General features: G+C 50.4%; 1 protein-coding gene across 1 annotated transcript; it reads right to left on the bottom strand.

The window, feature by feature from the left end:
* Positions 1-2,983: 2,983 nt before the first annotated feature.
* TNFRSF13B (TNF receptor superfamily member 13B) lies at positions 2,984-12,868 on the bottom strand. Its single transcript, XM_073361378.1, has 5 exons — positions 12,777-12,868; positions 10,075-10,215; positions 8,618-8,734; positions 7,714-7,932; positions 2,984-3,513 (listed from the first exon to the last, which is right to left on the bottom strand). The coding sequence occupies exons 2-5, from the start codon at positions 10,211-10,213 to the stop codon at positions 3,239-3,241; spliced, it is 750 nt and encodes a 249-aa protein (XP_073217479.1). The 5' UTR covers positions 10,214-10,215; positions 12,777-12,868; the 3' UTR covers positions 2,984-3,238.
* Between the last annotated feature and the right edge of the window lie 501 nt (positions 12,869-13,369).

The following is a 13,369-nucleotide window of genomic DNA, read 5'->3' as shown; positions in this document are numbered from 1 at the left end:
GGAAAGGTTTCTTTTTCTACATGTAAATGCCATGCAATCTCAAAGATGTCCCAGTCACTACACTATAAAGAGAACATGCCTAACCAATATAAGGGCCAAAAATACAACACACAAGAATAACGAGAGAGAAAATTGCTACCTGGAGGAATCTCATGAAGAAGAGCTCTGTATAGCTCGAAAGCTTGTCTCCGTCACCCAAAGAAGTTGGGCCACCTTGTCTCTTGAACCTCATAAGGCAGATTAAGACAATGGACATTCATGACCAAATAGAAACAGTTAATTCAAACCAAACTGTGTGTAGTTACAGTACTCACTTAAAACAATTTTTAATTGGTTTCTGTTGGGTCCTGAATTTTCTCCTCTTTGTGACTTAAGGTGCTACCAGACATGTCTATTCGCTGCTGGGTCTTTGAAATGGTAGCCCCCACAGAGACAAGAGCCACATTCAGTAATGGAGCCACTCAAATGGGGAAGGTTTTCAAAATAATTTTTAGAAATGCTTTGTATGTCAAAAAAAGTGATCCTTGGGTCTATTCTAACCAATCACTAGCGTTTTCCTTTAGTTGCATAAAATTATGCATACAGTCTCATGACCAGTTGGATTTCTCAAATCTCCTTAGCTTTCTTTCCTTTTTTATGTCTTCCCTCATTCTGTTGTGTTTAATGGTAGCGCTAAGAACCAGTCCAGGATGGGGTTTTAGTGTGCAGGCCCTGTACAGACAGAATAGGAACAGTCACTGGTGGGTTAGGATGCTCAAGCAGAGTGAACAGTGTGATGGCAGCAAATGGCACGTTGGTGCCACCATTTATCTGTATTTATTTTGGGGGGAGGAGTAAGGAGGGGATCAGCTAAAGGGAAAGGAAGGGGAAGGACAGTGAGGGGGACGGGGCAGGGGAGAAAAGGGTAGGAGGGGCAAGTGTGAAGTGAAACTGAGGCGTAGAGGCTGGGGGTTAGAGGAAACCGCTGATCAGCAGAGGGCACAGAAAGTCCAGTCAAAACTCTACAAAACACTCTGTATCGCTAAAGGTCCCTGCTTTGGCTGCTTCTTCTCCTACTAGCCGGAGTCTCTGCCTGGCTCCTCTTAGCATATTCCCCCCAAGGTCACATGGGGGGGGCACCACCTCGGTCTTCATTCCCCCAGAATGAGGGAAATTTGCAAAGTTCTGGGGGGGAGGGTGGACCTGCTGGGCCTGATTTTACCACAACCCCATCCCCAAGCGCAGCAGTCCCTACTTCTCCAGCTCCTCTTCCTGGCTGGAGTCTGGCTGGTTCCTCTCTGTAGGACCCCAGCAGCAGCTCAGAAAACCTGATTTCTTCAAGGCACGCGACTCCTCATCAAAGCAAAACTTCACATAGCTTAAAACTCATCATTAGTCAACGTGAGGGATTTTTTTTTTAAAGTATAGGGGCCCTGGCTTTTCAGAAGTGACTGATTTTAGGTATGTCTAAAACCCACTTTTACAAAATGGGTTGAGGCATTTTGGAGTCTCTGGCTCCCCGATTTGCAAATCTGGTGATTTTAGTCAGAACTGGTTTTAATGCCTGTCCTAGCTGCCACCTGTGCGGTGTCATGGACCAGTCAGAGCCAGCCGCCTCCCCACCCACCCGAGCGGCCCGTTTTTAGCAGCTCAGAAATGCAAGGGGCAATCTGGCTCCCCGCAAGCTCCTTGCGGAACTTTCTCTGCTTCAAGGAATCTTTTGTGGAAGCTGAAAAATTCCTATTGTTACCATAACACGTAGCCATTGGTGACTTCTCAAGGCAGCAGGGGCCAGCCAGGCAGCACAGCTAACCCATCGCAAGGCTAGTATTGTTTCGTCTTCCTTAGCCAGCAGTGGCTGCTACTGAAGCTTGGATCTGAGCTCAGTTTGCAGGGAGGGATAGCTCAGTGGTTTGAGCATTGGCCTGCTAAACCCAGCGTTGTGAGTTCAATCCTTGAGGGGGCCATTTAGGGATCTGGGGCAAAAATTGGGGATTGGTCCTGCTTTGAGCTGGGGTTGGACTAGATGACCTCCTGAGGTCTCTTCCAACCCTGAGATTCTATGATTCATGGTAGGCAGCAGGAAGAGAATTAAGGCCAAACGTTATCTGTAACTAGAAGATATTGGTCCAAGACATTTAAAACAATTTTTAAAATAGCTCTTTAAAATCCCTGTTTGTTTTAATCATTAGGAAAAGAATTTTGGGAGAAGGTGGGTTTCCTGGAAGGATGATTGAAAGAACGGGGCATGTTTAGAGAAGAGAAGGCTGGGGTAGGGGGGCATGGTAACCTCTTCAGATATGTAAAAGGTTGTTTAGAAAGAGGACAGTGATCAATTATTCTCCACGTCCACTGAGGGTAGGACAAGAAGTAATCAGCTTAGTTTGCAGTCAGGAAGATTTAGGTTAGATATTAGGAAAAGCTTTCTAACTTTAAGGCTAGTTAAGCACTGGAATAAGTTAGCAAGGGAGGTTGTAGGATCCCCACCATTGGAGGCTTATAAGAAGAGTTTAGACAAATTCCTGACCAGGATGGCGTACATCTACTTGGTTCCTGCTTCAGTGGTGAGATGGAGCAGAGGACCTGTTGAGGTCCCTTCCAGTCCTACATTTCTGTGAATCTGAGAGTGAAGTGTCAAGATTCACAATATCTCTGGGGTTTATGAAATATGGGGATGAAGAACTTACTATTGGTGCTCTGGTGGATTAGGGCGAGCACTGACTAGCTGCAGTGGATCCAGTTTCTCTGCATCTGTCACCTCTATAAAAGACATGTCACTGACTCACTGTTGCTTGAGAATTGCTTGGTTTACAGGCAGAGTCCTCCAAAGAGGAGACTTGCACTCTGCAGTGCCGTGTCCCAGGTTGTGCATCAAACCCATTTACAAAGCCAGTAACAGCGATGCAGGTGCCAGCATGAAAAGGCCTGATTTAATTTTTGGTTCCACTGATGCTAGAGTCTTAGAAGAACCTGGAGAGGTCAGGTTAGAGGATGTGTGTGATGCTACATTGGAAAGGATGCAAGAGACTTTATGGTGAGTGCATAACAATCATGAGAATTTTATTTCCATAGTAGAAGAAAATAGTGACTGTCCACAGTCTGTTTCCATGGTGTGAAGGTAGCTTCTATCGTGACTGGCAGGCAAGGTACAGTTGTGTTTTACTGAAGATGGACAGCAAGGATCAAATGCAAGCAGCTTTATTCTGAGTGCAGGGAGTGTTACCTCTCTCCTTGATCACCACCACATTGCTCAATGAGTTCATGTCATCGGTGTCTTCTCTTGTGATGGAGAGCATATGATTTTGAAATGGCCATCCTCAGGGGCAGGGATAGCCCCAGCACTTCCTGTGCTGGATATCCCAGCCTGCAAGGCGGCAGCCCTTGCTCCAGGATGATAGAAGGAGCTGTGACATGCTTTGGTCTCCTGCATGGCAGGCCCTTGTTCAGGGAAGCAGAAGCCACAGGTTTCCACAGGCTCTGGTAGTCTGCTCCCAGTGGATCCGCCTCCAACGCTCCCCACTTCCACTAAGTGATCTGTAAAGACACAACCTGTATTAGAGCGAAGGTTCCCATGGGGCAGGTGCCACATCTTGTAGGAGGCTGGCTTATGTCTTCCTCCCCGTCCATGTGTGATCCTGGATGGAGAACCACCTCCTTCCTGACCACACAACAGCCCTGTGACTACGGCAACTGCTGAGGTGGAAGAGCAGCATTAGGAAAAGGCCACGTACTATTGACTTCTTTAAATGAGATTTAACAGGAGCAAGGAGAGCCAGTGCCATATGATGCTCTATAGAACACCAATGGATGGGAGAATTACAAGGCTCGTCTTAGGACTGGAGAGGACATCCATTCCTGCCCTGCCTGAGCCAAAGCCTGTTGCATGGTATGTGTCCTGTTGCCTTTGAACCAACTAAGGGCTGTGTAGCTGCATAGGTCTAACCCCAGCACCTTGACTTTGTGTAGAGATGTAGAACTCAAGGAAAGCCAGCTCTCTGCTGAGGGGGCTGAAACAAGTAGTATAGTCCCCAAATACAGGTGGGTGGCAGTGGTGATGGGAGTTATTACAATCCTACTATGAATAGAAATAACTTTGAGACTTAAAAAAAACCAAACCAGTTGTACTGCCCTTTGATTGGCCATTCCCGCTGCTGAGTGTGCAGCTTGAAAACTGCAGCGTTGTGAGAAACCGGACTAGATCCCAAAAGTGAAAGTGACTGGCCTCTACGTCCACTGTCCAAATGGAGTGAAACACAAAAAACCGCCCCACAGTTAAAAGATGTCTAAAAATGAGACGGGTAGAGCATTCCGTTTTCATCATCTAGGATCTTCTTAGGCCAAAGGGGAATAAGAGGAGTTGTTCTGAAAACACAATAAATCATTTCCAACCTGAGGGAGGCCCTTTAAAATCAATCCCCAGTGCCACAGTGTCCTCAGACAAATGCTGATAGGAACAGTTTTTTAAGTTACGTTTCTGCACTGAAAAGTGACTGTAAAAGTGACCCATTATGTTGCATGTTTGTCTGATTTTCCATATTGATGAGATGGAAGGGAGAGACCATCAATCATAGGTTCTTCTCTGGCCCCCATCACTAGTGCATCTGAGGACATCAGAGTCTTTTTAAGGAATGTATCCTCACAACACCCCTGTGAGGCAGGGCAGAGCTGTTATCCCCATTGTACAGATGGACAACTGAGGCACAGAGAGAACAGGGCCCAGATTGTCTTAAGGCAGTGGTTTTCAAACGATGGGTCAGGACACCAAAGTGTGTCGTGACTCCATTTTAATGGGGTCGCCAGGGCTGGCCTAGACTTGCTGGGGCCTGGGCCCAAAGCTAAAGTCTGAGTCCCACCTCCTGGAGCCAAAGCCTGAGGGCTTCAGCCCTGGGCGGTGGGACTCACGTTACAGGCCACCTGTCTGGGGCTGAAGCCCTTGGGCTTCAACTTTGCACCCCACACACACACATGGGGAAGTGGGGCTCAGGCTTTCCCCCCTTTCCCTCTTCCCCTGCTCGGGGAAGTGGGATTCGGGCTTTGGCCCCCCTGCCTGGGGCAGCAGGGCTCAAGTGGGCTCAGACTTCAGTCCCCCCTCCTGAGGTTGTGTAGTTCTGTTGTCAGAAGGGGGTCACGGTGCAAAGAAGTTTGAGAACTCCTGATCTAAGGTATTTAGAATCATAGAATCATAGAATATCAGGATTGGAAGGGACCTCAGGAGGTCATCTAGTCCAACCCCCTGCTCAAAGCAGGACCAATCCCCAATTTATGCCACAAATCCCTAAATGGCCCCCTCAGGGATTGAACTCACAACCCTGGGTTTAGCAGGCCAATGCTCAAACCACTGAGCTGACACCTAACTCACATTGCAATCAGTCACAGTTAGGGCCCAGATCTGTAAATGTCAGCACTCATTATCGCAACACCTAGCTGATTTAAGAGCCTAAATCTCATTTTAAAAAGGAATTTAGGCACTGAGAGGTCTAAATCCCATTGGCTGTTGCTGAGCACAACACCTAAATAGCTTTAAAAAATCTGGGCCTAAGTGACTGGCCCAAGGTCACACAAGAAATCTGTGGCACAGCAGGGAATGGAACTGGGTCTCCTGAGTCCCATGCTAGCATGGATCCTAAATTACCATCAATCTGGTACCGGAGGAGAACTGTTTTCAATTCTCTTTTCCTTTCCTTGCCTTCAGGGGTGGCTCTTCCTAGTCTTTTTGTCTCTCTCGTTCAGCTGCTTACTCCCCAGGTCCGGGACCTGTTTTTCAAAGCAAGGGCCCAGCGGCCTGTAAACAAGCTGGCTCACTGCTCAGCCAAAGCTACATGCAAGTGTTTAGGGCCTGAGACTGCAGCTGCCCTGGGCCTCAATCTGCCTTTGAAGTCCCTGAGAATTCAGCCTGTGGAGTGGCTGGTCCAGCCAGCCCTTAATGAGCAAGTGGGAAGCCACTGTTAAATTAGCCCCAGGACAGCCAAATTGCCGCCCTGACCAAAGGCACACAGACCTGTGATCGTTATTAAAGGACAGTCAGTCCTGTTCCTTGATTGGCTGGCTGATTAATTAGAGACACTTATTCTTTACTACCTCTCCTTCCTGGAATTTCACCAGCTGCCTCCTAGCCCTTGCCAGCCTGAGGAGGGAGAGCCCAAGACTGCTAGTCAGTGGCTACACAGCTCTGCTCCTTTGAATGGCAATGCACAGCACAGCCTGGCAGTTGGGGTTCTAGTCCCACCTCTGCCATTGACTTAAAGCTCTCTGGATCTTGTTTCTCCAGCTGTAAAATGAACCTCAGATAAATGATATTTAATTAATTAATGTTCATGAAGTGCTTTGAGATCGTCAGATGCATGGTGCTTTAGAAGAGCAAAGCATTGTATTAGCTTGATTATTCCTAGACAGCAGGCTAAGCTTTAGATGCCAATTCTTGCTTTCATGCCTGCTGTTGTACAATTTTTAGCTGCAAGCAGCAAGCTGCTGTGGAACGAGAAGATTGCGTAAGGATTGTACGGCAGCTGCAGGCCTGGGGAGCCTGAAACAGTGACGGGCTAGGCTCACATGGTTCAGCTGACAAGCATTTCTGTGGCAGCTGTCCAAGGGGTGCCACAAACCACCTTGTTCCCATTCTGAAGAGTCTTCTCTTTACCTGGGGTTGCACTTTGGTAGCTGAACACTGGTGATGGGATCATGTCCTGTGCTAATGGCCTCTTTAATAAGCATTCAAAGGGCTCCAGAGAGTAGCTGGGATTAAACGCCCAAGATCTCAAAGCTTTTACCAAGGTGGGTACAGCAAGAACGGAGATGCAGAAAGTCTGCATCTTGGCTAAGATCATGCACCAAGCCACTGGCAGAACCAGGATTAGGCCTAGATCTCTATACCGACGTGGCCCGCAGAGCTGTAGTGTCCGAGCACCTCACAGCCATTAATAAATGTATCTGTATAACAGCCAGTCTGAGGTGGGTAAGTTTTACGGGTAGGGCTCTAGGACCTTGAGACTGGGACTTGCCTAAATTCACATAGGAACTCTGCGGCAGAGTCATGAGTTGAGAGACGGTTGCTGGTCTCGGTCCATTACTTTAACCACACGACCATCTTCCCTGATCTCTAGGCTCTTGGGTTCACGACTAATCCATTGGCCTGCTCTGCCAGCAAACATTCGTGAACGTAGTTCTGGGTGCAATTCGGTGGCCTGTGCTCAGCACGTCAGACTGATGATCAGAATGGTCCCTTCTGGCCTTCCCCTCTGTGAACAAAATCTTTTCAGAGGCTCACGAAGAGAAGCACTTAAGGGATGGATGAGAGAACTCAGCATTAGGCTTTCAGGACTGACCCATGCCCAGAAACACTCTCTGCTCCTGAAAAGCAGCACGCCCCCTTCAGTGGCCTGCCTGGTTTGCAACTGTGTGATGTACTGTGCCCTAGGAAGGACAGTGCTCTTCCTTGGGTACCCTCCTGCTCCTTTCCTCTAGGGTACGTGACCAAGAGCTCAGTCACTTCTTTCCTCCCTTTGGGGCATGGGGTAGCAGCCAGAGAGCACCAGTTTGTCCTATAACCATTCCCCTGGCCTGTAGCAGGTGTGGAACACTGTCCTCTTCCCAGCCAGAGAGACTGCGACAGCATGTTCTTTGCTGTCTGAATCTATCTCCCAGCTCAGGTGCGGTAGTGGGTGCTTCTAGCCATTCATGATCTCCCCCTTTGACTCTTTATTCCATAACCTCTTTTCTCCAGCAGCTGGTACTTACCTTTTGAGGAATCCTCTCTCTTGTGGCAGGTCCCAGGGGTGGGCTGGCAGGAGACCTCCGCCCCCCTCCTTTTGAAGTGGGTCCAGCCCACCAGCAAAGAGAAGATCACGGTGCAAAGGCAGAGTGCCAGCAGCAGGTAGACAACCAACCATTGGTCCTGATCACTGCCTAGCTTCTGCTCCAGAGCAGCCATCTGGGATGAGGTAGTTACTAGTTTATCTGAAAGTCAAACACAACCACATTCATGTAGTCCAGTGCAGGGCAGGAAGGGGTTCATTGCCCTGGGGATACAGCAGTCAGAAGAAGACCTTTACCTGCCTTGGAAGCATCCCCTTATCTGCAGGGGTGTCCCCTCCCATGGGGCAAGTGGAGCAGGCCTTGTCCTGTTCAGCTTCACCCCCTATCTACATAAGCACCTTGGCAAGGTTCTTCCTCCCTCCTTCCCCCCCTCCCCCCCAGCATGCAAGTCTCAGGAATATGGAGAAGTTCCCCACCCCAAGGCAGCACAGCGATGTGAGAAGCACCACGGCATGATAGATCCAGCAAACAATAGTGCAAATCAAAGAAACATACACAAAGGAAGAAAGGGAAACACACACTTCTTGGCAGGAGATGGAGAGCCAAGGGCAGATAGCATAGGCTAGAGGAAGAGCATGCCCCAATATTTCCTTCCCCACCTTCCTAGAGAAGCTAATACAGTCTAATCAAAGGCTCCTAAGAGGGCTTGGGGTTAGCTGATACCTGCCCAGAGCAAGGGAGAGAAGTTGCACCTACACGTCCTCCTACCTTGGCCCTCAGGTTTGAATGTGCCCAAAGCAAAGCTTGCATGAGCATGGAGCCTGGATCCCACCCTCCCTGAGAGCATTTGCCAGGGCTGTTTGTCAGATGCATCCTGCAGCCTTACTCTCACAAAACTGGAGACACTGGCTTGGGTGCTGCCCACAGATGCCCGAGCAGTTGATGCATCTTCTCAAGAGCTCGTCGTAGTAGAAGCCGGCTTGCTTGCTGCATTCCATTGATGCTGGAGAGTGGAGGGGACAGAGAAATACATCCTGCTCAATATGTCACGAGAGGAGCTACTGCTGTGGGAGAGTCTAGATCTATGCCCTGGGGCCTGCTTACAGGGGCCGGGGTAGCCTTGTTATCAGAGCGGGCCCAGTGCTGCCAGTTTTGTCAGGAGTCTTGCAATATTTGGTGGTTTTCTTAAAGCCTGAGCATAGGGGGACAAGAATATCTAATAAAGTAAAGGCCTAGGCCTCATGGGGCAGAGAACAGACTGAAACTATGAGCCCAGGATGACCTCGGAGATTAAAAACCTGAAGGCAGAAGAAAAGTCTTCCAAAAGTTTTGTTTTTAGAGTCCTAGAGTTTAAGGCCAGAAGGGTCTACCACATCATCCCATATGTCAGAGGGCACCAATCCCCTCCAGCACCTACACACTAAACCCCACACCAGAACTAGACCTAAGTATTACAGTCCTCAGCAACATAAACTCTTCAGTGCCACAGGCAGAGAATGGGAGGAGCTGAGGAGAGCCCCGTGTGCGACATCACTGTTTAGTTAATAACCAGGTGCTATCACCGGGTGCAGAATGGGAAATCTGCCCTGGAGATGGCCCATCCAGATGCAGGTGCTGGTGAGCTCAGGGCCCCCTTCCCCCTCACTGGAACCTGTGGGCTGCTGATTATCATTCTAGTTTTAAGATGCAGATCTCACAGAGAGAGCCTCTTCCCTGCACGGAGGAGGGGTGAGCAGCTGCAGGGGTCTGCAATGAACTGGCCCTGAGAAGGGGAATCAGCTGGAGCTGTGGGAGAAAGAGCAGAGCTCCTACAAACTGGCTCCTGGTGCATGCTGGGACTGGCCCCAAGGAAGAGTGGCTGAGCCAGCCATGCCATGGGGGCAGGGAAGAGGGGGTTGCATTTCCCCAACCATTCTGGCTTCAGATACTTGTATGACAACTACGCCGTTGAAGCCAATGCAGAGCTTTGACTGAGTTTTTTCCAAGTGCCAGTTAGAAGCTGGATTTCACTATCGCCCCCGTTGCTAGCTGCTCCTTCAGAACTGCCGTGCTTCCTACCAGGGATTAGCCCCCAGCCTCCCTGATTCCTACAGCGGGAAGGCACTGGCCCCAAGGGGTGGGGGCTGAGTTCCTCTGTGTTATCCAAAAGCCTTTACACCCAGCCCCTTGCAGTGTCGCTCTGGTAAACTCCTTCAGCCAAATCACTTCCCTGTTGCAGCCCAGTGGGATAATACAAACTTCTGAAGACAAATGCACCCACACGCCAAACGTGGTGCAGTACCAGCCACTTGTGCCCAGTATGCGTGCATGGCCGGCCGGCTAGCCAGCTCCCTAGGCACTCACCGCAGAAGGTAGTGCATCTCTCCACAATAGGCCGATTACATGCAACTCTGCAGGAGATGCATTGACACAGGAGATTGTCCCAGTACTGCTGCTCTGTGCAGTTGGTCATGGGCTTCCACCTTGGGCACATTGAAAGCATGTCTGCAAAACAGAAGGGGATGGGGGGAGATCTGGAGACACCCCAAACCTGGCAGCCTTGAGGGCTGGAGAGGAGCCACCTGGTTAATTAGCACGGAGCGTGCTTGAGCAGTGGACATATTCTCCTGCACGGGCCTTAGGGATGAACATGTGCCCGTCCCTTGCGTACCCTGAGCCGCCAGCCGGGCATTTGTCAAGGCTGCAAGACTGGACAAAAGGAGTATTCCTGGGGAGTTGTTCCAGAGTCGGATCAACTGAGGGCCTGGAGCTGCAACCACCCGTCCCCAGCCTTTGCTTATTCTTCCAAGGACAGTCCAGGCTGTGACCCTGGGGAGAACGTCCTGATTCCCATGGCAACCCCTTCCTATTCCCATCCTCCTCGGGATTTAGATGAGAAGGGCCCAGCATCACAAAAGTAGTTAGGTACCTAACTTCCATTTATTTCAGTGGCATGGTGCCAGGCCTCCCTTGCTCCACTTTGTGAGCTGCACATTCCATGTGTGTGTGTGAGCTGTATGTTCCCTGTGTTTGTGTGAGCAAGTTGCATGTTCTCTGTGTGTGTGTGTGTGTGTGAGAGAGAGAGAATGGCTTTTCGTCAGATATGATTGAACAAATGCAGTAAGGGCTAAGCTGTCAGAAGAAAAGGTCAGGCATGATGAAGATGTGAAATTTACAAATAGGAAGGGCTCGGCAGACAACCGTGTTCCAGTGAGACACAACCAGCCATGCACTTTTGTATCAACTGGGCCCCCATCAAGCTATTCTAATGCAGGAGGCCTTGGTCTGTGCTGCAAATGCAGCTGCTTCCAGGGAACCCAACAAAGGGCAGAACCAGGGCTGTGGATCTGACTAACGAGTTCCTAGCAGTGCTGCCAAACAGAACTGGGTTTTAATCACATCCAGGGTCAGCTAGCTGAGAAGTGGGGCCCTGGACCCAGCTGTATTTGCGGTATCGAGGAGGCCTAGATCAAAGTGTCTGCTTACCTGTAAAGAGAACAGACCTAAGGCTGAGGGCAAAGAGCTTGCTAGCATGCCCTGCGACTTCCGGGAGCTTCCCCTTCTAAGGTGCCTGAGGCCTGATTCTCCACACCATGTGCCTTGGGGTGCCCATTATATCAGAGCCAAGTGGATGTAAAATGCTCCCATTCTGACAGGGTGGAGTATTACCCCTGCTTTGCACGACTATAAATAACCACACAAGGTGAAAGGCAGTAGAGAATCTGACCAGATAGTCTGCAATAGCAAACACAGTTGTTCACATTCATGTCGGAAATTGTTTCTACTTAAATAGAGAATGGCCAAGGAGCTGCTATCCAGAGCTGGCTTGGGCTCAGGGGGCCTCTGGTCTCATCAGCTCTTCCGGCAAGAAGCTGCTACCCCAGAGCAGACGCTTGTGGTTTGAGGAGAATTCTGCCATCTTGAATGTGACAGTGACGAGGGCTGGACGGTGCCACGTGGGCCTGAGATTGCCCATGAACATGTGCTTGCGAGATCATGGCGGGGTCCAAACCAGAACCTAGGCCCCAACCGGAACATGAAGACAAAACCACCTGGGTAATTCCGGATGCTACGATCTGATCCCAAACCCCCTGGATATTTGGAAAGGGTTTGGTTCTGAGGTTGTGGGTTTGGCCCATAGCTGCTGTTCTATTGCCCGTCCTGGACAATCTCTTTGATCTTTTCTCACCCAGGCAGGTCTTCAGCAATAACAAAAGTGCGGCTTCTTGTCTGGCAGCACAGCTGGGGTTTTCAGTGTTGCAGCCACACAGCAGAGCTCAGCACCTCCTCCCTTCCTGGGCTGGGACTATGGCTTCCAGCATTCACAACACCCAGTGTGCAAACAGCTGCTCGTAACGCACAACTCTAGAAACCTGCTGAGTTCTTGTCGCCCAAGGGTGGCCTTTGACTGGGGATCTGCACCCCGGTAACGAACACCGTCTCTGGGGCCCTAATGCTCTGCCTTTCTCTAGTAGCCGAGCTGGGGGGTGGAACCCAGGACACCTGACTCCTCACCTCCTGCTCTATCATCCAGTCGGCAAGGGTCCAAATCTTTTCAAGCTCACTGGGTGCTAGGTACTCGATGGTTTGAAAAAGGCACGCACAGCACGTGGACCTTAGCACTGTTAGCAACCCCTCGCCGCAGGTACTGAGCCCGATCTAGCCTAGCCACGTGCAGCAGGGTAACACCGTCCTGCCCTCTCTTGAGGAAGAGACATTAAAGAGCAGAGCAGTGGCCCCAGTTTCATCTCCCCGCTGTGGACGAGCAGGGGCTACATTCCCCTCCCATCTCTTGTATGGACGCTCAGGCTGGGTGCACTCTCCCCCAGCCTCCCGAGGGAGCAGTAGGTGGGTTTTCAAAATGGCAGTGGTGTGTGCACGCAGGTAAATTAAAGGCTAACAAGCAAATGAGGCTGCCTTCCCCTCCTTGCAGGAGATCTTACCAGCCACGTACCTCCCCGGCCGCCCCATGGCACCAGACGCTGCTGTCCTCTGCCTACTCCAATCCCAGCCCACTCCCCTCACCAGCCCTTGCTGCCTAATAAAAGAGTGGGCAGGGTACTCACCCTCAGTCTCGTCTCAGGTCAAATCTAGTCTCCCCCAGCTCCTGCCATCTCACTGTGAGCTCCAGCCCCTGAGCCTGCTCATTACTCAAGAGGTTTATTATTAGAGTTAGATTTGATTAGAGCCTGGGCCGTGTGTTTCCTGGGGTTTCCCCCCACATTCTTTCTACGCAAATTAACCTGACATGCGAATGATTGAGTTGACTCCGGTGGGGCATCCCTGGGCCAGATGTGCAGCGGCCACAGAACCCCGGCAGGCTTGGTGCCGTGTTGTGGTGGCTGCGAAAACGCCAGGAAGAGAGCAGCTGTAGCAGCCACAACTTCGTCAATGGAATTCTGCTGCAAGACGCCTCCAGCACAGGGGCTTGGTGGTACCCCAGAGTCGCTAATTCATGGAAAACAGCTCAGCTGAACCTGCAGGGGACTTCTGTGGGAGGCACATCACACTACTATGGCATCTCTGTGGGTGTCTGTCTGTCCATGCTCTGCTCCCCCTAGGTCAGGAACCAAACATGCAAATAAGAGAAAACAAGGTGTTTTTTTTCCTTTAGGAGACTTTTTTTCCCCCAGGGATGGGTGAGAATAGGGGGGAGAGG

The sequence above is a fragment of the Lepidochelys kempii genome, chromosome 10 (assembly GCF_965140265.1).
Source record: "Lepidochelys kempii isolate rLepKem1 chromosome 10, rLepKem1.hap2, whole genome shotgun sequence".
Taxonomy (NCBI): domain Eukaryota; kingdom Metazoa; phylum Chordata; order Testudines; family Cheloniidae; genus Lepidochelys; species Lepidochelys kempii.
Note: the sequence above shows the minus strand (reverse complement) of the source record. Positions and strands in the feature narration are given on the sequence as shown.